Source organism: Wasmannia auropunctata, unplaced genomic scaffold (genome assembly GCF_000956235.1).
Source record: "Wasmannia auropunctata unplaced genomic scaffold, wasmannia.A_1.0 LD336088.1, whole genome shotgun sequence".
Lineage (NCBI taxonomy): Eukaryota > Metazoa > Arthropoda > Insecta > Hymenoptera > Formicidae > Wasmannia > Wasmannia auropunctata.
This window is the reverse complement of record NW_012026802.1, coordinates 3,337,979-3,361,107: the sequence shown is the minus strand read 5'-3', so window position 1 is coordinate 3,361,107 and position 23,129 is coordinate 3,337,979. Positions and strand designations below refer to the sequence as shown.

General features: G+C 40.6%; 5 protein-coding genes and 1 long non-coding RNA gene across 7 annotated transcripts in view; 4 read left to right on the top strand and 2 right to left on the bottom strand.

Moving 5' to 3' along the window:
- Positions 1–243: 243 nt before the first annotated feature.
- LOC105448299 (phosphoglycerate kinase) lies at positions 244–3,236 on the bottom strand. Its single transcript, XM_011686800.1, has 5 exons — positions 2,893–3,236; positions 2,424–2,772; positions 1,952–2,290; positions 1,648–1,867; positions 244–1,141 (listed from the first exon to the last, which is right to left on the bottom strand). Exons 1-5 carry the CDS (start codon positions 3,219–3,221, stop codon positions 867–869), a joined length of 1,512 nt encoding a protein of 503 aa, XP_011685102.1. The 5' UTR covers positions 3,222–3,236; the 3' UTR covers positions 244–866.
- A 987-nt stretch (positions 3,237–4,223) lies between these two features.
- Positions 4,224–7,136, top strand: LOC105448297 (cell division cycle 7-related protein kinase-like). 2 transcript variants are annotated; one of them, XM_011686798.1, is made up of 9 exons: positions 4,228–4,542; positions 4,961–5,186; positions 5,279–5,372; positions 5,450–5,592; positions 5,656–5,791; positions 5,876–6,056; positions 6,131–6,280; positions 6,475–6,590; positions 6,876–7,136. In XM_011686798.1, exons 1-9 carry the CDS (start codon positions 4,500–4,502, stop codon positions 6,996–6,998), a joined length of 1,212 nt encoding a protein of 403 aa, XP_011685100.1. In that variant the 5' UTR covers positions 4,228–4,499; the 3' UTR covers positions 6,999–7,136. The 2 variants fall into 2 exon arrangements, with proteins under 2 accessions (XP_011685101.1, XP_011685100.1); XM_011686799.1 differs by lacking the exon at positions 6,475–6,590 and having other exon boundaries at positions 4,224–4,542.
- Positions 7,137–7,550: 414 nt separating this feature from the next.
- On the bottom strand, positions 7,551–13,010 carry LOC105448296 (protein unc-45 homolog B). Its single transcript, XM_011686797.1, has 5 exons — positions 12,364–13,010; positions 11,348–11,779; positions 10,715–11,044; positions 10,202–10,642; positions 7,551–9,506 (listed from the first exon to the last, which is right to left on the bottom strand). Exons 2-5 carry the CDS (start codon positions 11,765–11,767, stop codon positions 7,884–7,886), a joined length of 2,814 nt encoding a protein of 937 aa, XP_011685099.1. The 5' UTR covers positions 11,768–11,779; positions 12,364–13,010; the 3' UTR covers positions 7,551–7,883.
- Positions 13,011–13,028: 18 nt separating this feature from the next.
- Positions 13,029–13,466, top strand: LOC105448295. The gene is made up of 2 exons (XR_974220.1): positions 13,029–13,111; positions 13,376–13,466. It is a non-coding gene; the product is annotated as an uncharacterized LOC105448295 (long non-coding RNA).
- An 833-nt stretch (positions 13,467–14,299) lies between these two features.
- Positions 14,300–16,736, top strand: LOC105448294 (SHC SH2 domain-binding protein 1). Its single transcript, XM_011686796.1, has 4 exons — positions 14,300–15,361; positions 15,446–15,650; positions 15,738–16,013; positions 16,337–16,736. Exons 1-4 carry the CDS (start codon positions 14,445–14,447, stop codon positions 16,625–16,627), a joined length of 1,689 nt encoding a protein of 562 aa, XP_011685098.1. The 5' UTR covers positions 14,300–14,444; the 3' UTR covers positions 16,628–16,736.
- A 152-nt stretch (positions 16,737–16,888) lies between these two features.
- Positions 16,889–23,129, top strand: part of LOC105448293 (RNA pseudouridylate synthase domain-containing protein 2-like) — a 120,329-nt gene continuing 114,088 nt past the window's right edge. Inside the window, exons 1-2 of the mRNA XM_011686795.1 lie at positions 16,889–17,250; positions 19,652–19,893. Coding sequence (XP_011685097.1) covers positions 19,666–19,893 — 228 coding nt within the window. The 5' untranslated portion in view covers positions 16,889–17,250; positions 19,652–19,665. The remainder of the gene's footprint in view (positions 17,251–19,651; positions 19,894–23,129) is intronic.

Sequence of the window (23,129 nt, the reverse complement as noted above, 5' to 3'; positions counted from 1 at the left end):
TTTTATTTATTTTAGAAATCTCTGTTTCTCTAATTCAAGCTTATGTTTTTTCAATCTTTATTATTTTTCCGTTATTATTCCTAGTCGAATATTTATATACATATATATATAATTTTACATTAAACATAAAATGTATTTTATACATAAGTATATACATATAATTATTTAAAAAAAATTGTTTAAAAAAATGTAATTTTACGATTACATATATATGTTAAATCGTTTAGAGAAAAAGGCATAAAATTATATACACTATAGGTATTTATTTTCGACATTACAGACGACCGAAAGTATGTATAATTACTCTCTTTCTTAAAATAAAAGGTAATATTTACATTTTACGATGCAGAGTAATCCGAAGAGTCTGTGTTCAAACTATGAGCGAACTTTTTACCGTGCAGGGACGATTACATTTAGTATAACGGCGACTGTCTCTCTCTCCTTACAATTACTTCCTTAGTAGCTAATATACAAGATTTTACATGGATTTATATATTGTCTTAGTACATTACATTCTGCACATAATATACACATTTCACGCGTTTGTAGCTCACACCTACAGCTGTACACTAATATAATTGTACTATAGAGATCTAAGTGATCTACGTACAATTTCAATGTTTCTCGTGAAAGAATGCTGGGGTTCGCGAGACAAAAAAAACGAAGCAACGCGATTACGCTGACACAACTCAAGAGATAAAGAATGGATATGTTCTTGTTAATCTCTACGTTAATCTCACCAACGCCGAATACCCGGTCACCCCAACATTCGAACGCTACAACGTTAAATTTCTACAGAACCGGCGAACGTTATATAAAACGTCACAGAACGATTTGTCTTTACATCAATGTTTTCGAAGACAGGTTTACGACGAGAGAGCGGCGACTCCGGGCAATACTTTACCCTCCAGCAGTTCCAAGCTCGCGCCACCGCCGGTGCTCACGTGGCTCACCTTATCCTCCGTCTTCCACTTGGCCGCGCACGTCGCCGTGTCGCCGCCGCCGATGATGGTAATCGTTCCCCGGGTCGTGGCCTCGACGACGTTGTCCATCAGGCTCTTCGTACCCTTGCTGAAGTTCTCAAACTCGAACACTCCCGCCGGGCCGTTCCACACGATGACCTTTGCTCTCTTGATTGGTTCTTGTACCGAGACAGTATAACAATTATTATAGTAATGCCTCTTAATGTCAAAGCTGACGCTTATTGACTTAGTTTACATCAAGCACTTGGTACGTGTACTGACTAGAAACTTTCTATTAAATTATCTCAATTTCTGCAATGCATTTAAACATTTAATGATGTATTGAGCTGATAAAATAGACATTAAGATGATTAATTAAATACACATATTATGTATACGCGTTTACATGCATCGTCGAAATTAAAAAAAATTTAATAGAAAGTTACTATAAGTTAGTATCAAATATTTACATATTAATATTTTGTCAATTTTTACTGCTTATGACTATTGCAGACTTAATGACAAATTTTCAAATTAATAAGTTATTCCTAATCTTCTTTTTATATTTTAAAATACAAAAAATTATTACAAACGCTCGGTGTAAACTAGGTCATTGCATTATTACATAATTATTTTTGAAAAATTTTTGGTGAATCGCCACGAGTAACGAAGAAAATGTGCTCACCTGCAAACAAATCTCTTGATTTTGGGCCGACGTCGAGACCCATCCACCCATCGGGTATACCACTCTCAACATCCGCGGCCCCCACCGCTGCATTCTCCGCAAATTTATCGGCGGTCACGAAATCCACCGGCAAGTGAATCTGGACGTTATTCTTTTTCGCTTTATCCAACAGGTCGTTCACAATTTTCGCTCCTTCCTCGTCAAACAGCGAATTTCCGATCTAGAATCGTAGCGTAAATGTAAAAAGAATTAGGAATATTTAATTGCGAATATCACTTTGCAATTCTTACCAAATATCACGTACCTTCATGCCTTTGGACACTTTTAAGAACGTGTAGGCCATACCACCTCCGATAATCATTCCGTTCACCTTGTCCAGGAGGTTATTAATCAACTGGATCTTGTCGGCGATCTTGGCCCCTCCGAGTATAGCCAGGAACGGTCTCTCCGGATTGTCCAGAGCTTTCGCAAAGTACGCGAGTTCCTTCTTCAGGAGAAAACCGCTTGCTCTTACGTCGAAACCATCTCCCATCATAGAACTGTGGGCACGATGGGCCGTACCGAAGGCATCATTGATGTACACATCTCCCAGCTTTCTCAGAGACGCTCTAAATTTGGTGACTTTGTCTTTGTCGGCTTTAATCTAGAATAAATTGATAGCTTTCCTAAGTATTCATACTTTTGCATATAAAATTTCGACACATTATTTAAACATATAAAAATTTATATACGAATGAGATTAAAGGCTCGCGTGACGAAGATGCAGTCTTACGTACCTTACTTCCATCGGGACCTACTCCTTTGCCCTCCTCCTCGACGTAAAATCTCAGGTTTTCCAACAAGATGATGGTGCCGGGCGCCGGGTTGGCGCAAGCAGCCTCCACGTCGGGTCCGATGCAGTCGTTCAGAAACAGGATCTCCCTTCCCAGCAGAGTCTTCAGCTCCTCGGCCACGGGTTTCAACGTGTACTTCTCGTCCCTACGGCCGTCCGGACGGCCCAGGTGGGACATCAGCACGACCGACTTGGCCTTCTTGTCGACGGCGTGCCTCACCGTATCCAGGGCGGCGACGATCCTCTGATTGTTCGTTATCCTCCCCTCCTTCAGCGGCACGTTGAAGTCAACCCTGAAAAAGACGTCATTTCGTCCCGTTACACTTCGTGCGTGTGCGTTTCCGCCTGGCTCCTCGCTGCCTTCCTTCCTTCGCCAACGAGATCTCGTCGACGAGGACCGCGTGTACACGTACCGTATAAGCACCCTCTTATCCGCCAACTCCACCTTGTCGATGCTGAGCTTGTTGAGCGCCATCGCGATGGTGCTCTCCCTCGTGGGTCCGTTTGCCGCGGTGTACCTGGAGAAGAGGCGAGTACCGCCGGGCGTGACGAGCCTCGTTAACCCTTTACCAACGAGACGTGACGTAACGTCGCGCAGCCGACGATCGCCGCTCGACGAGGACGAGTTCAACAAGCCGCGACAAGTCGCTGTCCCAAAGTCAAAGCAAGGTCGTCGAGCGTGGCGACCTCCGGTAATTCTTTGCAACGCTCGATGCGTCCGGCTCAACCGGATCGGAATCATCTCTCGTCCTGGACCATACGATTATCGGAAGTCCTAATGAACTGATCTGCAGTTTCGTACGACTTTTTCTTTTTTTCTTCGTTATATCTGCTATACGTATACGTGGGGGAAACATATCCTGCGACGAGTCTGTTAGAAACTAAATTTTTATGGGTTTCGTAAATTATAAAACGTATAAACTTTATATGGGATTTTTTCATCGCGATAAATAATTTCAATTGTTTGCCGTTCAGGCTCTTTCGTAATTTCAAAAAATATGAGCGATAAATTTGAATAATCGTGTATGTAATTGCAATTAAGATAGGCGTGCGGAGAAATCAACCAATCGCATGTATAATAAAGGAATTTCGTATTTTGTCCAAAATATCATCATAAAGTCCTTATGAGTCTTAATTTCGCTTGAAACTGTAATCAATTTAAAAACGGCATTAATATTATAATGTAATAAATATCTGAATAATTGTTTTGTGGAATTATTGATTTTTTATTTTGTTTTTTAATATAAAGAAAGGATTAAATTAGGAATTTTATAGTCCGAAATTTTGCCTCGAGCAATTCTGCCGATTTAACAAATCGGTAATTATAATTTATCAAGCAATAATAATACTAATATTTTACTGACATGAAATTATTATTTTTTATTTGGAAAAATTTAGCAGATCAATCAATTATATAAACAAAATTATTAATTTTTTGTATTTTAAAATATAAAATAAAAAGATTAGATTAGGGATCACTTTATAAGTTTGAAAATTTGCTTTAAATCTACTCTACAATAGCCGTAAGCAGTAATAATTGACAAAATATTAATATATGTACACATTTTTTAATAGAATTACAGTTTATAAAATTATATAAATATATTTTTGTTCTTTAATATGGAAAAAAGGATTAAGCCAATATATTATTTGTATTCGTACGGCAATTTAAATTTTTGTTGATTAGCGCTGTAGGATAAAAAGTTCTCGAATTTTCAGAAATTCTCTGTCTTGCAGCCAATCAATAGACTTGAAAAACTTGTGTTGTGCGACAAATGAAATGACAGCTTAATCTCATGAGAATTGGGTTTTATCACACCTGCTGGCTGATCAGCGAATGGCGCCAATTTCCAAGGTTCAGGTTATGTTCAGGTTATGCTCAGCTGTAGCACGTTAATAATTTAAAGTAGAAAGTAATCAGTGGCGGTGAATGACACGAATGCGGAAGAAAGTGAATTCGATGACACATTGATGTGATTGACACCGCGAGCTAAGGCTATTCCGGAAAATACGGGACAGAATGGAATCTAACGACACATATCAAGAGGAGAGCGACAACGAGGGTACTTTTGTTCTTGGAAAAAATTCGCTATTTTCTAAAATTTGTTTCTTATTAGATACGTTTATATTATACTGTATAAAAGTATATACGCCGTTTCCATTATGTCATTTGCTTTAAAATTAAGCCGTCGGGTTCTGTTATTATTTTAGAATAATTCTCAAGTATTTTTGTCATGCCGTTTTTTGCACATTATGTTAACTATTTTGTACATTATTTTGTTGTTAAATGACTTGTATAAATAACTACATTAAATTACGAAAATTAAAATTTATTTAAGATTCAAGCGTACTTATGGAATATCATCTTTCACTCGATTAGCTGTCCAGAGTAATATATCGGTCTTGCCGATGTTTATATTTCAATGTTCTTTCTGAAATAAAAATGTGCAAGTTTGATAATGACACACTGAACTATTTCAGCAAAAGACGGCGATGTAAATCTCACGGAAATTCCAATAGTGAATAAGCTATTCGATGTGCATTGCAAAGTTGGGAAAGGTGCATTTAGCTCTGTCTTTTTGGCTACTCTGAAGTCTTCCGATGGACGGAGCAGTTCTTCGGTCAAGAAGTTTGCATTGAAACAATTGATTCCTACCTGCCATCCCAACAGAATCAAACGCGAATTGCAATATTTGCAGCAGATAGGGTATGTGGAATAAATTTTTAGTTCAAAAGATGGCACGGTTATTTTTTATACAAGTTAGCTACACGTTTATGCGAATATATTGAATGTTTTAGAGGGGAAGACTACATCGTTGGATTAGAATTGTGTCTGAGGCACCGCGGCTCTGTGATATTTGTAATGCCATATATGAGGCACGATAGGTTCTCGGTAAGTCTTACACATATTACAATCAAGTCTGTGTGTTCAGCAAGATAAAAAAAATACTCAGTAACGATTACGACTAGGAATACGTTCAAGATATGACTGTTGAGGAAACGAAGGATTACATGAGAGCGCTGCTAACTGCTTTACGGAGGGTTCACAAATTTCATATCATACACAGAGACGTGAAACCGACCAACTTTCTCTATGATCGTATAAATAGAAGGTAAAATGTGCGAAAGGAAACTTTTTTTTGAAGAATTACGATTTAACACAATTTTGTGTTTAGATATTTGTTAGTGGACTTTGGTCTTGCGCAAGAATGTTATGCGGAGAAATTTAATAGTATGAGAAAACTAAGTGAAGAGAGCACCAAGCAACCAAGCACTGAAGCACACGGTACAAAGCGGAAGAGATCTAATGAAGTACAGTGACGATTTATACGACTTTTTTTGTGTATCGAAAGGATGTCACATGTTTTTCTTATCTTTCGTTGCAATTTGTTTCAGAATAATGTCAGCCAATCTGAGTTTTCCGCCAGGAGAAACGTGATTAATAAATGCCATTGTTTTGGGAGACCCAAAGTGTGCCTGATATGTTTGAAGCAACCGCAGCAAATGGCACCTCGTGCGGGCACGCCTGGCTTTCGTGCTCCAGAGGTTTTACTGAAACATGTTTTACAAACATCAGGTATTTAGAAATGCTGGCACGAAATGTGGAAAACTTGTGTTTCTAGAAGCTAAAAGATAAATGCAAAATTACAGCGATCGACATCTGGGCTTGCGGTATAATAATGCTATGCATACTCAGTGGTTCGCAATCGTTCTTCCGTTCACCCGACGACTGTACGGCTTTAGCAGAAATTACAACGTTATTTGGCTCTAAAGAAGTACAAAAGTGTGCACAAAAATTAGGTATTTCAAACAAATCCATGACAAATGACTTATTTATTCAAGTGTTTAGTTTTGTTTCATTAATTTCTATTAATTTTGTATATTATATTTATTACTATATTTCTATTAATTTTGTATATTATATTTATTATTATATTTCTATTAATTTTGTATATTATATTTATTTTATTTTGTTTTTCTTTTATTTAATTTAGGTAAAAGAGTTATCTTTAGTGAAAATTTGCCAGGAATGGACATTATGTCTTTGTGCTTAAAATTAAAACAAAGAAACAAAAATATGATGTATGATACAGAGAATAGTATACATAAGGTATACATTTCGTTTATATTTTAAATGTTTTTTTTTTATTTAATGAAGCAATACAGCAGGAGAAAGTAGATATGATCATTGATTCTTTAATTTTCATGCATTAAAATATATCAGAATCATTGTGAGCAGCAGAATGATTTCGTTAATGATATAATTTCATTTAGTTGTCAACTAGAATTATTTTTAGCGCGAAAGCAAAATCTATATATCTAATTTCCCTCTCTATTGCTTCAGCAATATACAATGTCTTTATCTCGCATCTCAAAATTACTATAAAACTTTAAGGTACCGCCAGATATCGAATATCCCAAGGAAGCCTACCATCTTTTGATGAGACTTCTAGATCTCGATTACAAGACGCGTATTACCGCAGAGCAAGCGTTGACTCATCCATTTTTGCGTTCGTGACGTATTGATACATGTTTCAGATGTGTTAATACGTTTTCAAATACTTCACAGGAACAATTTAATGATTGTTTCTTAAAATTACTGCCTTAATTTATTTAAATTTGTTATTTTAAATTGCGTCTCTTTATTAAAATAAATTTTTTTCGAACTGTTTAATTGTTATTAATTTCTTATATTTTCTCAAAAGAAAAATTTATTTTGGCAAAATATATAATATATAATTTCGAGATATGTTAATATATACTGTTGAAATTAAGAAAAAGTTATGAAAAGTAATGATCTCATGATATATTATTATCTATTTCATAGTATTTTATATAAATGATTTATTATTCAAATATATTATTTAAAATTCACTGCTTCTCGAAGGAGATTTCTGACATATATTTAATTTTTATAGAAGACTTGTAAATGTATCTGTGGTTGTTAAATGGACGACTTTGCTATAGCATAACTATGTTAACGACAAATACATATGTATATAATATTGTATTTAAATATATTGTTCTTATATAAATAAATGCGATAATGATTTTCTATCCTAATGACATATGATTTCATGATGCTATAAATATATTTATGGCTCATTAAGTAACATTTTATACAATATTATCTCCGTGCATGTATTATTTCACACAATATATTAATATCGCACTTCAGCAAAATTATATAACAAATAAACTGTATTCTGCACGGAGATTGTATATTTAAAGATATAAAACATGAATATATAATTGTACATTGTATGAATACTTTTGAAACGACAAATAGACAGAAATTGAATCTTAACATTCTCGTCGTTTAAGGCACTTGATTTGAAATAGGAACACATACGACCTTTAAATCTTACTTGATGTTGCCTAAATGTTCTCGTGTAATTTCTTCTTAATCAACGTGTTCTGTATTACTCTGTGTCGGTTCGTCCTCTTCGACGTTTTTCTTGATCAGTTTCCACTCCGCGGCAGCCTCCAAAGCAGTGGACGCCAACTCCCTGATCATCTCGTTTTGCACGGTCTCGTTCTTGCTCAGCGCCATCAGCAGTTCCATTATGTCCGTCTCGATGAGCTTCGCGGCGACGTCCTTCGTGCTTCTCATCATATTCAGCACGATCACGACACCCCTGTGCTGCACGTCGCTGTTCGGATTGGCGAGCAGGAAGCGCAGCGATTCCAGCCAGTCCTTCGAGTCGAAGACCTTCTCGCAGGCCTTCTGGCTGGCCGACGTCAGCATCGCCAGAGCTCCGGCCGCCGCGATGCCGGTGTCCTGATCCTCGTCCGCGCACAGTATCACGAGATACTTGACCCGATCGTTCTCTTTCTCGAAGTACTGAATCACCTCCTCGCACATTATCAGATTGTTCACAACCTGCGCGGACGCGCGTCTCAGCATGTCGTGGTCCTCATACATGTAGGCCTCGATCTTCTGGAAGCCCCCCTCCTTCAGTATACGCTTCCGCACGCTGTCGCTGACACTGGCGAGATTGCACAGGGCCATCAGGCCCTCGAAGTTCTCGAGGGCGGAGCACTCCGGGTTCAGGAGGTTTACGAACGGCCGCACGACCTCCATGATCCTCTGGCCGGGAAACGCGACCTCCGGATTTATCGTGATCCCCAGCCGCGCCAGAGCTTGCGAGGCCTGCTTCCTTCCCTTGTCCGTGCCGTCCAGCGCCAGCGGCAGCAACGCCTTCGCGCCACCCTGTTGAACGACTATTCCCCTCACCTCCAGCTGACTGCATATCGCGTTGAAGACGCGGGCTATCAATTCCCTGCTGTTCGGACTGTCCGTTTTGGCGAGGCTCACCAGAGCGCTGGTCACACCGGCGTTCGCTAACACGCACAGTCTCCTGTTCACGAAATCGACGTCGTCCAGCTCGTGCTCCTCGGGAATATGATGTTTGGCGAACTTCGCCAATTCTATCATCTCGGGGATGAGCTCCTGCTTGTCGTAAGCGTTGCACAGGTTCACCAACGTCGTGACCACGCCGTAGAGAACCGACTGATCGCCAGTCTTGGCGAGCTCGATCATCGCCTGAACGGCTTGCTTGTCTTCGACCAATTTCTCCTTGACTTCGGCGTCGAAAGTGAGATACGACAGGCCTTCCACGGCCCATTTCCTCATGTCCTTCTCTTTCTTGGGATTGATCAGGAATCGTCTGCAGGCCTCGGCCAACTTCTTCGTCGCTCCGTCCGCAAACGGTCTAATAGTCGCGTCCGTGCCGCCGGAACTGCCCAACTTGCACAGGCCCACTAAAGCTCGGACCCGAATCGAATCATCCTTGGACAGATACAACTTCTTCAATATATTTACACCTTGACTTATGATCGCGTTGGCTTTATCCTTTTTGGTCGCAGCGGCGACGATACACTCGCAGGCCACTTTCTGCTGCAACACGTCATCCGTTCCCGCCATAACGAGAATCATCTCCAAGATTCCTTCTTTAGCCACAATTGCATTTCCAACGTCTAATGGGCCCAGTAATAAAGTTGTTATCGCAACTACTATACGCACCTGTGAAACAATCGATAATCAATAAATGAGTAATTAATGATCACTAAGCTTTTACGCTTTGTGAAATTTCTTTCTCCACAAAAATATCTAGGAAATTATAGTTTTACTTAATATTGAATGAAAATCACAGAAATTTCTGGTATATAAGTTTTAGAAAATACAAAAGATAACAAAATCATATTCTTCAATAAATTTTGATTAAACTTTGTTGTACTTTAATTTAAAACTTACTTAGAATATATTACAATATATATTGACAGTTGAAAAAGTGATCTACGACACCGCTGCTTTAAAAAGTAGACTTCAAATTGCCCGAAGAGACTATTTAAAAAGCTACGCTTTGTGACATTTTTCTCTCCACAAAAATATTTAGGCAATTATATTATTTACTTAATATTAATTGAAAATTGAAGAAATTTCTGGTATATAAATTAAGTTTTAAAAAATACAATAGATGGCAAAATAATATTCTTCAATAAATTTTGATTAAACTTTGTTATACTTTAATTTAAAATTTGCTGGAATATATTATAATATACATTGACAGTTGAAAAGGTAATCTTCTTCTAAACTGCCGATTTAAAAAGTAAACTTCAAATTGCTCGAAGAGACTAGTCAAAAAGATCGAAAGTTCGGCCTTTTATTTTGGAACAGTTCAGATAATTAGAAAAGCTCAGAAGCTACAAAATTCATACCTTGGATTCTATGTCAGGCGAAAGCAATTTATCTTTGATAAATTCATCAATGGCGTTGCTGAATTTCTCCTTGGCAGCGTCGTAATACATGTTCTCATATATCTTAGCTAAGCACACGCTGGTTATCGTTCGCGTGGACGGCGTGACGTCCATCGAGGACTCGTATTTGTATTCCTCCATTTCGCTGGCGACTTCCATCAATCTTTGCAAACCACGAAGCTCGACCAATCGCTCGGCCCAGTCTAACGCAGTGTAATGAATGTTACGCATAACAAGCTCTATTATCGCGTCCCTCGCAATACCCGTTATCGTTCTATTCGTTATACTGTACAACAAGCACGACAGAATCGTATCTATTTCCTTCTTATGCGCCTCGCACAAAGCCTTGTCGGGCTTCGAATCGGGTTTATTGTCCATACCGCTGTAAGCGTTCAGTATATTCTGAAATTGAAGTGTACAATGAATTCTTTCAGTTACGTGTATAACTGAGCACACATTTCACTCGATATCTACCTGTATGCAATACTGAGACGCGTTGACTCTCTCTGTAGATGTGCTATTCATCGTTTCTAGAAACCAAGGTAAACCAATATCTTTTATAATAGACTCGGTTCGACCAATATTGTTTTTGCATAATTCGCCTACAATACGAATCGCGCTGCAGACCATTTCCACGTTCTTTTCGACTTTCACAAGTTGCGCTATTTTGAGTACACCTTCTTGCTTAAAGATCTCCTCGGCACCAGCTCTCTCACGCGCGAGCACGAGCAGATTATTCAACGCGATTTCACGTTTCTCCTTATCTCCGCTCGCATTAAATGCTAGATCCAGCATTTGTGATACCTAGTACAAAACAAAATTAATTATATACTTAAATTGCAATGATTTGTAGTAAAAATATAGATTAATTGTGCTAGATTGTATTTATGTAATGTAATTTTTATCCGTACAGAGTATATTATTACTCGATAATAATTCTTATATAATAAAAAAATATAAATATAAACTTAAATCTGTTAAATAGGTAATATTGAGTGAAACAAAAACTCTTAATAATATATGCAAAAAGTATTAATTCTTATATTATTTAGACCAAATTATCATGTGCAGCAACTTGAAAATTTTGTAATAACACTTCATATTTACCTTGGCACTAATACGTGAATTTTCCTTATGACGTTCCTGTACAATTTCGTGTAAGCGTGCCGCTATGGGTTGAATAATTTTGTTACCGGGGTCAGATAAAAGAATATTCCTCGCATCCCGGTACGCCTCCTCGAATCTTCCTAACGCTTCTAATGCTTGACACCTACGAAACAACGCCTTGGGATCGTTGAAACATATCTTCAGCGCGTCGTCGCAGTCTTTAATCACTCTCTCGTAATCGCATAGTTTTAAGTAAACGGCAGCTCGATTTTTGTAGTACACTGCTGTCTCAGCGTTATCCTCCTTCACTAATTTCAGCGCGTTTGTGTAGTGACTCAAGGCTTCCGACCAATTGCCCTTGTTGAACTCCTCGTTACCCTTCTCTTTCCACTCCTGTGCAGTAATATCTGACTTCGTCATGGTGAAATAACTCTGTAACACAAAATATATGATAATGCATTAAATTTCAATGTATTCTTGTAGAAAGATTCCTCTACTTTGATGATATCTTATGTGCATCATTTTAAATGCAAAAAGTAGATGTAATTATTAATCTTCGGTTGTCACATTTTTTTGACAAAATGACAGCTTTTTACTTTGGGTAATGGATTCTTTCAAAACTCTTTTTTAAGAATTTTTTCAATATGCCACTTTAATTTTAAATTCTATACAATCAGAATACATTCTACAATGTTTGAACTCAATTTAAGAATTTTTGCGATCCAATTAAACTGTTAGTTTTTGAATGGCAGCTCCCTTTTAAAAATTGATTTGATAAATTGACCCCAAATTATAAATTTGATTGAGAGAAAGGTGTGACAAGCGAAGGTTAAATAATATTTAAAACATTAATGAATAAAAAATATACACAATTAAATAACAATACAATTTAAGCAATTGTTGCAATAATTTTTGTTAGAAAGTTGAGTTCAACAACAGACGAGGAAACGGATTCCTCAATTCAAATGTCACATCTTTCGTTTGGTGTTCAATTCATCATAAATTGATCAACTTACGGGGTTTCTACAACAAGCTGCCAAGAGTGACGATGAACGATTCTCTCAAGCTTTTTTGTCACTGCAATTTAAAATTGTAGTTTGCGGCTCAGCTCGCGTTCGTTCACAGAATGATCCAGAAGCCGCTTGTTCATCGCCTTATAGACGCAACGCAACGTATATTCGCGAACGTTTATTTTCAGCGAACCATCTTCGACGTAAATAGAAGCATTGGGTTAAATATAGGCACAATATGATGCATCCGATCCACTGGCTGTAGTTCAATAATCGTCGATCGCGAAAGTTCGAATTTAAATCGTTGATGATTTATTGACGCTACATTTTATTCATAACGCAAACGTTCTATTTCGTTTCAATGCGACAGATTATGTATGTACGCTTCGCTTTGCGAGCGTGTTCAAGATAAATTAAACTTTTTCCTTTCTCGCGTCGGAAATGGAAATTTTTTGAAGATACGTCTGGGCGAAGCGTATGAATTATTTGAGACGCACGAATAATTTATTTGCGTGGAGCTCAATTTCGTTTTATCGACATTTTCAAACAAAAATGTTAAGATTTCTGTTTAAAAATTTGTTTAAGGTTATGGAGAAACTTGAGAGTGGATTGAATCACTAGACGAGAGGAGCCGAGAGAGGACACGTGATGACGGCGTTTTGGCTGTAGCGCTAAAATGCGCTCGTGCACTAGCGCCCTCTGAAGAAGTGGATCTAAATTATATAGCAAAATCCAGTTTTCTGCACAACTTATGGTGCGTGTCCGTACTATTAATAAATCATAAAATTAATGTTATATTATTAACTAATTGATCGATTAAGATCTTAAAGACCGACATCCTTACGGGACTTAGCGTGGCATGTTTATAGTAATATTGCTAAAATTTAAGCAATTAGTTAATAATATAACATTCATTTTATGATTTATTAATAGATCAATGTTTTTTAGACATTGTAATTCATATGTATTATATCTTGCTAAAATAGTTTTAATTTTATTTAAAACTGCATTTTTATAGTTACCACACGAGTTCGATTATCCAGAGAGATGGTAAAACAGTTGGAAAAAAAATGTAATTTTGCGGCAATATATTTGATATTATAGCATTATAAGTATTCATACTTATTTGTAAAGCATTTATATAAAAATTATGATCTTAATAATGTATTATTCAAATAAATCGCAAATTTATGTCAAAAGTTGATAACATCGACACTCTGCAATTACCTCCGGGCCCACCGGGCCCATTTGCTGGCACGAAAATTTGCCCAGGGCTGTCGGTCTCGTCGATGCGATTATATAGTTATACCGATGCTCGATCGACGTTTCACGATTATCCATCGGGCAAGTCGACAGGCCTTGCCGGCGTTGGAGTCGCTGGATGAGAACGTTCGTTTTCGACGGCGTCTCTACGGCAGTGTTGTTAGGCGAGTCACCTTTGCGCGCATGCGTATTCGAGTACGGCATCAACGCTGTACTAATGTCAAACTTACGAAGGTTCTGTAAGGACCCTATTGTAGTGTTTGTATAAAAATTATGTCACTTTTCAAGAAAATTAATTAGGATTATAAAATAATGCAGAAATTTAAAAAAGAACCAAAGCAATACTGACATTACACGCCGTACAAAAAGCTTTATTTGATTCTGAATGGGGAGCCAACCATCCTTTAAAAACATTTTCGTCTAACCAAGAATTTTGAAAAGATCTATTACTTTGTTTAATAGCTCCTTTAACGACGCTGGAATCCATAATGCACAATATTTATACGTATAAATGTTATTTTACGTACCTCATTAACTCTTTAACCTTCTTCTCGACTAGATCCCGCCTTCCCGCCAAAACAATAGGGCCTCTCGTTTCCACTCTGTCGTATACTCGTATCCATTACTGGGTTTCGTTAGCGCTGCAGTGCGCATGCGCGAAAAGGTGACTCGCATAACAACACTGCTCTACGGTGTCGCTTCCGACCGCGTGTGATTTTCGAAACGTGGTGAATAAGATTTTGAAACGTAACGCCCGTGTGTATATACAATTTATACGTAGTTGGAGGAATTTTTCGCCGCCGAGTGTGAACTTATATGTAAAAATGGGCGACTACACGAATGTATATAGCTTTCACGATAAAACCCTCGCCGAGAGATTGGAGGAATACACCAACATACTGTCCGCGCAAGGGAAAATAGTCCCCGCCTCGAGCATCCGGGCGGAATGGGTCTGCGACGTGGAGGTCGTCATCGAGCCGGTCGGCTGGCAGGCCCTGTGGAAGATACCCCGTGGAACGTGCGAGAACTACGGCATCCGCTATCCGACCATCGTCCTGGTGGAGGTGCTGGGGATGGACTTTCCCGTGTTGAACGCCCTGGTGAAGATCACGGCCGTTCAGGACGACATACACCTGCCCGAGAAGCACGAGGTGTCGCTGATCGAGCTGTATCCCACCATCGATCAGACGAACCCCAGCCTGGACATAGTCGGCACCGCGCACTGCGTGGACCGGCTGCGGTTCTTCTACAATTACCTGTGGATGCCATGGGACGAGGACGAGGATGACAATGTCGATTGGGTGGCGCAGCACCTGGAGCGTAGGATCAGACTGTTCTTCGACATGAACAACGGGGTCATCGGTAAGGAGACGTGCGAGATTATCAGATCGCTCACCAGCGAGGCAAGAGAGATACAGAAGAAGATCTCCACGTACGAATCGTTGCTGCCCGAAGACTTTCAGGAGGACGACTTGCCCGAAGAGCTGGCACAGGAGACGTGCACCCTGATGAAGCTTCACTTTAGACTCCGGCAGATTAAAGCGGAAATGGACCTGCTGGAGAATCCCTCGCTGAGAGGACTGCTTGGAAAGAATCAGTCGTATAACAGAAGAAAAAAGCGCGGCGATAACGAAAATCGGAGAAGCGCGTACTACTTTGTGTGGCCGGGTGGTGTTGTTAAAGAGATGCAGGAACTTTCTAATAAAATTCAAACAATGCTGCCCGAGGACGCGCCCATTAAGTACACGTCAATTTTTATTAAGCGAAAAAAAGTCGAGGGGGAAGGTTAAATAATGAGATTGTAATTTCTGTGTTTGTATTTCAGAATTAGTGGGTATCTGGACGATGTTATGGAGGTGTTCGAGACGGGCGACACTGTTTTACTAGGCGAAGGAAACTATTCGATTAAAGGCTCCAACGGATTGCAAGAGGGAGGTTCAATTATAGGAATTTCTTGCGCGGACAACACCGCAATTTCTCCACTCGAGCCGGATATGTCGTCATCTCTGTTCGACTTTTCCGGCAACGAGGTACGTGGGTATCAAATGTCTCCGGTCTCCGGTATAATAAATTTCCTGACGTTGTCTGCTATTGATTTATTTTGTGAAACCCAACAGATATTGTTGAGGAATATCTGCGTCGACTTCGGAGCACTTCAGGCAGGCATAATTGTGAGAAAGGACTGTACTGTACTTGTAACTGGTTGCAGAATACGTGTGTCTAATGTCAGTGCAAGTAGTAGCGCCAAATGGGGTGCGGTCGTTATGCCGGGGGCGAAGTTAGTACTTGAGAACACGGTGTTCCAAGGACTAGGGACCGCCGTCATTATTTACGGAACCGGTGAAGTTGTTATGAATGATTGCCAGTTCGATGGCTGTTGCGAGGGTGTACGGGTAAGGTTTACTTCACATTAAGCTGTAATCGCACGTACTAACGATTTAAATTGTGAGTGGATTGAAATTTGACCAGGAATCAGAACAAAACCAATATCAAGTTCAGTAAATCTTGCTTTGATTGGTCAAATCTCAATCCAACCTTAACCTCAACCGCTAGTGTGATCAAGAAAAGTCTAGTGTAAATGTGCTAAATAGCTTTTTTGAGCTGGAAGCACCCAAAACTTAAAAAAAAAATAGCTAGTGTGATTACGGCTTTAATCTTGATCGCAACCGTGACTCGAATGTATGCAAATGCATATCGTCTTGTTTTTTTTTTCCAGCTCAACGACAACGCCCGTTTTACCGCGACCAAATCCTCCTTCGAGTGCATCGAGAACGGACAGGCAATAGTGATGGAAACCGAGAAAGTGACTCGCTCGGAGACCGTAGAGTTGGGAAACGAGCATAGCAGCGTGTCTCTTAAAAACGTCTCTTTAAACGAATGTAAATTTTTTAACGATGACAAAGGGAGCGTCACACTGAGACCGAAAGACACCACTGCTCTCACGCAGAGACACATTGATTCTACGGCGGAGGTGCGAGCCTGTAAGGAAGAAGCCATGGAATTATGAGTTTCACGTTTAATCCGTCACACAATTATAAATTTCCCTTAGACTCGTTATTACCCTTTTGATACAAGTGCAAACTTATTGGTATATTTATAAAAACGTATTTTATAAACTTTCGAATATTTTTTTACGGAAATATAATATGGTTAAGAAAAAAAACCTAATGCGAATAATTTTGCATTTTGCCCGTGAAATTCCGGGACAATTTTTTATTTGCACAAATTGAACCGGTCGGTGCTTGATTCTCTATTCGATTGTAATCCGAGGTAACGTATCGACGGTTTCAACCTGCCTCATCATGCGCTGTAAGCTCATTGTGTTTCGCAACAGATGTCGCCACCATGAAAAAATTCGCCGGCTCAGTGCGCGTGGTTACCTCGGAGCGGTGCGTTGAGAGATACGTGTCTCGGGGGTAGTTCGCTGGGCATGACAATTCTGCGATCGCGAATTTCGAAAAAAGGTACCTCGTTACGCGCTTGGCAGCGCGTTCGCGTTAACTCCGCTCTGCTCGCACTCGCTCGCTCCGAGGCGGAATTCGGCGGTGGTTCGCGCGTGCACCGATCCGCACCATAACCTCATCCACGGACCGTGGTCGAATCGTGCGCTGCACACTCGCGTTGACGAACGTGAGTATCCTTTCGCCGTACCGACAAAATCGCCCGTCGAATCTCGCCCTCCCCTCGACGTCCGCACCGGATGTTTACGGAACTTCCGCGACCGGGGCCGCGCGTGCAATCTCGGGGGAACGTTCGAACTCCTCGCTTCGCGAAGCACGGCATGTGGATTCGCATGCGTGCTGCGTGTCTTTCGCGCGTGACAGGGGAAAGGGCCGCGGGGGGCATAACGCGAATCGTAATTGTATAATTCACGCGCGCCTCCTCTCTCAGCCCGGTCCATTATTCATCAAGCATCACGCCGCAAGGTACTTGTATACCGTTCCCTTCTCCTCCCTTTTCCCCTTCGACACCCCCGCCTCCCTTCTCTCGCTCGCTGCCACCGGCCATGTGATCGCGCGCGCGTTGACACGTGCGGCTCGGTACGTATGAATGAAACGTCATTCGCGCGCGGCAACGCGCCCGACCGCATCGATCTGGGCACGCCGATTCTCTCGCGAGTCTCTCCGCTCATCGTCTCTCTCTCTCTCTCGACCCGCTAATGATTAATCGCGTTTTCCGTCGTCGAGCTAGATAAAACCGCGCCGCCGCCGTCACGCTTTGATATTGAGGCGCGGTGATTAATCGCGGGCGCGCGTTGGCGAGGAGGCGACGGGGCGGAAGGGTTGGTGGGGTAGGGAGGGAGCGAGCTGTTGTTGGCAGTGAGCTAAACGCGGCCGCGTACTCGTGATGTATCGCGCGGAGCACGGACGCGATGCATATTCATGACGTAAGGCGGGCGACATAACAAAAATGACGGGGTCCTCTCGTGTTTTGCGCGGCGACCGAGATTCGGCGTGTGAGTCGAATGTCACGGCGCCGAGTTACGTGTAATATCTATTGTATGATCCTCGACTTGCGCTTCTCCGGCTCTGTGTCTGTCCCCCAGGGGGGAACACAGCTTCAAAATAAAAAGACGGTTAAATCTGTTGCGATCCTCGGCATTCGCGCATTTCTCGTCCTTGACACATCGAGCACGGATTCCGATTAACTTTGCAAAGTCTATTAAAGATAGCATATTCACAGTAAAAAAGTTAAGGGGTTAGGCCACCTTTGAGGCCTTAAAAGATACCTAAGTTTGGGATTTTTTTGTGAGTAAATAGATAACTTTATTAAAAATATATTTAGAGGGCATTATTGTATATATATATATATTATTAAAAAAAATTCTATTAAAAAAATAAAAATAAATTTTTTTGCTTATATATATATATATATATATAAGAAAGCAAAAAAATATATTTTTATTTTTTTAATGTCCAAAATGGCGGCGCACTGGCCTACTTGCGGAATCCTTTTTTTCTGTATTTTCAAATCGGGGTACAAGATTCCAGGCACACGGTTTGATCTTGAACAAAATACAAAGAATTTTTTCTATTTCATTATTTATATATGAAAAACTAATGAAGTACGTAGGGGTTTTATAAAATATTGATTTTTCTCAAAGTGGCAACTATATTTTACGAAAAATGTATTTTTCGCCAGTACAAGTCTTTCTTAAAATAACTGCCATTTTGAGAAAAATCAATATTTTGAAAAACCCCTACGTTCTTTATTAGTCTTTAATATGTAGATAATGAAAATTCTTTGTGTTTTGTTCAAGGTCAAACCGTGTATCTGGAATCTTGTACACCCGACAGAAAAAAAGGGATTTCGCAAGTGTAGACCAATGCGCTGCCATTGTGGACATAAGAAAAATAAAAAAATATTTTTTTAGTTTCTTATATATCGCGGCATTGCTGCAATAATGTCATATCTCGAAAATTGACAATTTTGAGTTATTCATCACCAGATTAAAGTACACGCCAAAATCCATCTTTTCCAATGAATAACAAAATTGTCATTTTTTGAGATATGACACTATTGTAGCAATGCCGCGATATGTACAATAATGTCCTCTAAACAGACTTTAAATAAAGTTATACACTTACTCACAAAAAAATCCCAAACTTTAGGTATCGTTCTAAAACTTCAAAGGTAGCGTAACCCCCTTAAGAGCATTCCTATAATATAGTTTTGAAGACTAATTCAAATTACTTAAATTTCATACAATTTTCTTTTCGTTTCTGAAATTATAGTTTTCGTTTGAGAAAGCTTAGAAACAAGAAGAAAATTGTATACGAAATTAAAAAGTGATTGAGGATAAAAGTTAGCTTAACGAAAGCTTGATCCGAACTAAGCACGAATGAGCGCGGGTGAACACGAATGAACAATTTGACGAGTACAGAAATGAATATTTATTCGCGAGTACTTTTTGATACGTGTTTGTTCGTTCGGTTACTCTACGACATTTGATGGATTAATAAAAGATCGAAGGTATTCGAAGTATTGAAAATGATGCTAAAAGTTCAATTTTCTCTGCTTTTTTTTACAGTTTTCCGCAATCGTATGCCCGAACTGCCGTACCGAGTCGAGACGATCATCAGAGCCGCGTGGAAGCACACGAAGTCAACGTTAACGGACACATCTCGCGACATGGTGGAGATGACCACACCGACGCAATCCGTCGATGGACAAACGCAATTCGGTAACACGCGTCAACTCGATCCATCGGACTGCATTTTCGTCTTCAAGAGCACGCTCTCGGATTACGAGGAGCCGCCCTCCGACGAGGAGGTGAGTGCAATGTTCATTCGTAGATTTTCGCGTAACTTCCACACGGTGGTTCGACGAGATTATACAAAGATTATTATTCGCAAATATTTAGTCGCAAAAGCCGGTTATATATTTTTCCGAATACTGCCGGAGTATCGCAATCGTATCCGGTCAAATAATACCTCCGTATAAAAAAAAAGATTGCGTTTCGTTCAAGTTACAACATCCCGGGGAAATAACGTGTAATTTGTTACACATGTGTAATTTATTACGGCGACATGTAATTCCCGTAACGAGTCGGTAACCTCCCGGTTTCGTTTGCGGACTAAAAAGTACCGTTATTAGCATTTTTCGTGGACACAAAACTCGGTTAAAATTATAATTTTAACTTGTTAATTATCGAATTGGTATCAAAATATTGAATGTAATATTTTGTATATGTTGTCTCTACTTTATCGCGATTACTTTATTTTCTCGGCAAATATTCGATGGAATATTTTGTATGTTGTCTCTACTTTATCGCGATTACTTTATTTTCCCGGCAAATTTTCATTATATTTAAATTGCTTCTCTCGTTTCCGCGATGCGTAAGCTGAAATTATTTTATCGTACACATATAGTTAATTATATCAAATGTTCTATTTCGCAAGAATTTTAAAACGCGCTCTTTCTCTCAGACTGCTATATATATAACGGCGGAATATAATTGAAAACCGGTTTGTTTGGATACGTCTAATCTAGATTCTAATCTAGATTGATGTACCGAGCAATCTGCTGCATGTGCTCGCATATTAATCTAATGAAAATCATTTACATTGTAACGCAAGGTTAAAACGTTTTTGCACGTTCGTGTTACTTGCGAGATTTGCTCGATCAAACGCGAATTGGCATGCGTGACCTAAAAGTTGCGCGAGAGGCGTGAAAAATGCGCGACGTTATAACGTATTTAAGCAAATAAAGTAGCCTATAGCGTAGGTACGTGTTAGCAATTGTCGTGGGACCGCCGTGGGGAAGCCTTTGGATTGGCTTTTTGGCCGATGTCGGTCGCGGTTACGAAACGAGGAACGAGAAAAAAGAAAGGACGGGCGGGGACGATTTTAAAGCACGACTTTACGGTCGATCACACGGCGGCGGATTAAATTATTCCGCTCCACATTTTTCTTTCATCAGTCGCAAGAGGGATTCTGGTGCGTTCCCTCTCTCTCTCTCGTTTGGATGCAGCAAAGACCGATACCATGCTCTACACAAACGCTTTAATACCTGATTGCTTTCCGCTCTCTGCGTGCGAGGACGTCTCGCTCTCGGGGAGCTTTGGCACAAAATATATTATTCAAAGGCATCCACGTCATAATCGCCCGTTTTCTCAAAATAACTCGTCTCCGGTGTAGGGCCCGCGAAATCGCGGTTGAATTATTATCGCGATAAGCCTCTCTATCGCGGTATACAAATGATGATTGTCATGTCGTATAATATATATATAGGTTCACCGTGAGATCCCCCGCGGATTTCCCGTTTTCCCGCGTGAAACGGAATGCGATTAGCGTGTAAGGTGTAACACGTACCAGTGACAACGGTGAAAGAAAAAAAGTATATTCATATTTCACGTGGACAATAGATATCGCGGTGTGAGAGATTTTATATATTTAGCGTGGAAACGTCGCGCCGTCGCATGTCGCCGGAGTAACAATATCGTTTAAAACAATACCCGCGCGAATTTCAATTTTTCTCCGAGTAGAGAGAGAGGGGGGGGGGCGACGACGCCTGTGACGGGATATCTTATAAATCATTTCGTAACATTGTCGATTATATGAGCTCGTTCCCGTGCATAATGCATATATACACATCCTCCGTCGCGAGGTTCACGATCGCACGTATGTACGTCCCTACATGTTATTCGGAATATCTACTAGCACCATCTCTGCCCCCGCGTTGTGGTGTGTCTCTCCCGGTTACTTGTTAGGCATTCGCGTGTCGCTTGCGAGCGCCGCAAACGTCGTGTGTCGTGCCCGATAGCGCCCAAGATAAAATGTTGCAACACCTGAACGCGTATACGTACAATGTGTCGCGCGCGGCAGTACTTCCGAAAATATCCCCCGCGCTCGAGTTGCGAAGTTGAAGTGCAAAAAAACAGAAATAGCCATCCCGAGATAGTGGAGTCGGTCGGACGTTCGTGCGCGCGTGGGAAAACGAGTGCAGGCCCGATAAGAATATACAGTCGTGTTAGCACGAGGCGTGGGTGAGAGACTCTCGCTCGAGTGCGAGAAAATTTATGTGGGCTGCAGGGCTGGTGCAACCGGCCACGTGCAGGATGGATGCTAATTAACGCCGCTTAAAGATCTCATCTTTTTGTCGACACGCGGCAATTACGAAGAATATTTCGTTTTTCGCATAACGGATTGTTTGCCCTCGTATATATTGACACTTCGGCGCAAGAATGATAGTCATTAATGTCACGGGACAGGATCGTGTGCCTATATAATTAACACGTGCAGGAAAGTTACGAGAGAGGCACGCGAATAACTGTAAAAACGGGATGAAATTACGATGCGGGGTTGAAAGGGCGAAATGTTGAAACAGAGTATGAGAGACGGAAGAAGATGTATAACGGTGAAAACGATCAATCATTCGACGAGGACCAGAAAACGGTTGCCTCGCGGGCTGCAAATAACATCCCCGCGTGTAGGTATATACGTTATGGCGCGCGCGTATGCCGGTCAAAAGCACGTCGGCGGGACGTATTGCGCGAGTTTACTGTTCTCGGCCGCTTCCGCGACGAACCCTGAAACGTCCTGCTCCTTTTTTTCTCTCTCTCTCTCTGCTCGTCGACCGGGACCGGCTCGAGTTTGCCTTCTTTTTTTTCTTTTCCTAGCTCGCTCGCTCTAAATTTCCTCATTAGCACTCCGCGCGAGCGTGTCGATTCCTTTGCACTTGTTCCTTAACGAGGGTCCGCTTTTTCTGCATATATATATACTCGTGCCAGAGAGTTTGTTATGAGAGAGATAATGGACTTCTTTCTCCTCTCTCTCTCCCCCGGGGGAAGGAACATTACGCGAAGACGCGACGTGTATTGTCGTCGCTTTTTTGATTTATGCCAGCCACCGCCAGGTCATAATTCTGCCTTTAAACAACATATGGAGATTTTCCAAACGAACCGATTAAAGCGGGACAAGGCGGCGCTGCCAAAACTCGTAATTGTGTATCAGTGATGTGGCGCGCGGGCAGCAAGCGAAGAGACGGAGAGAGAGAGAGAGAGAGAG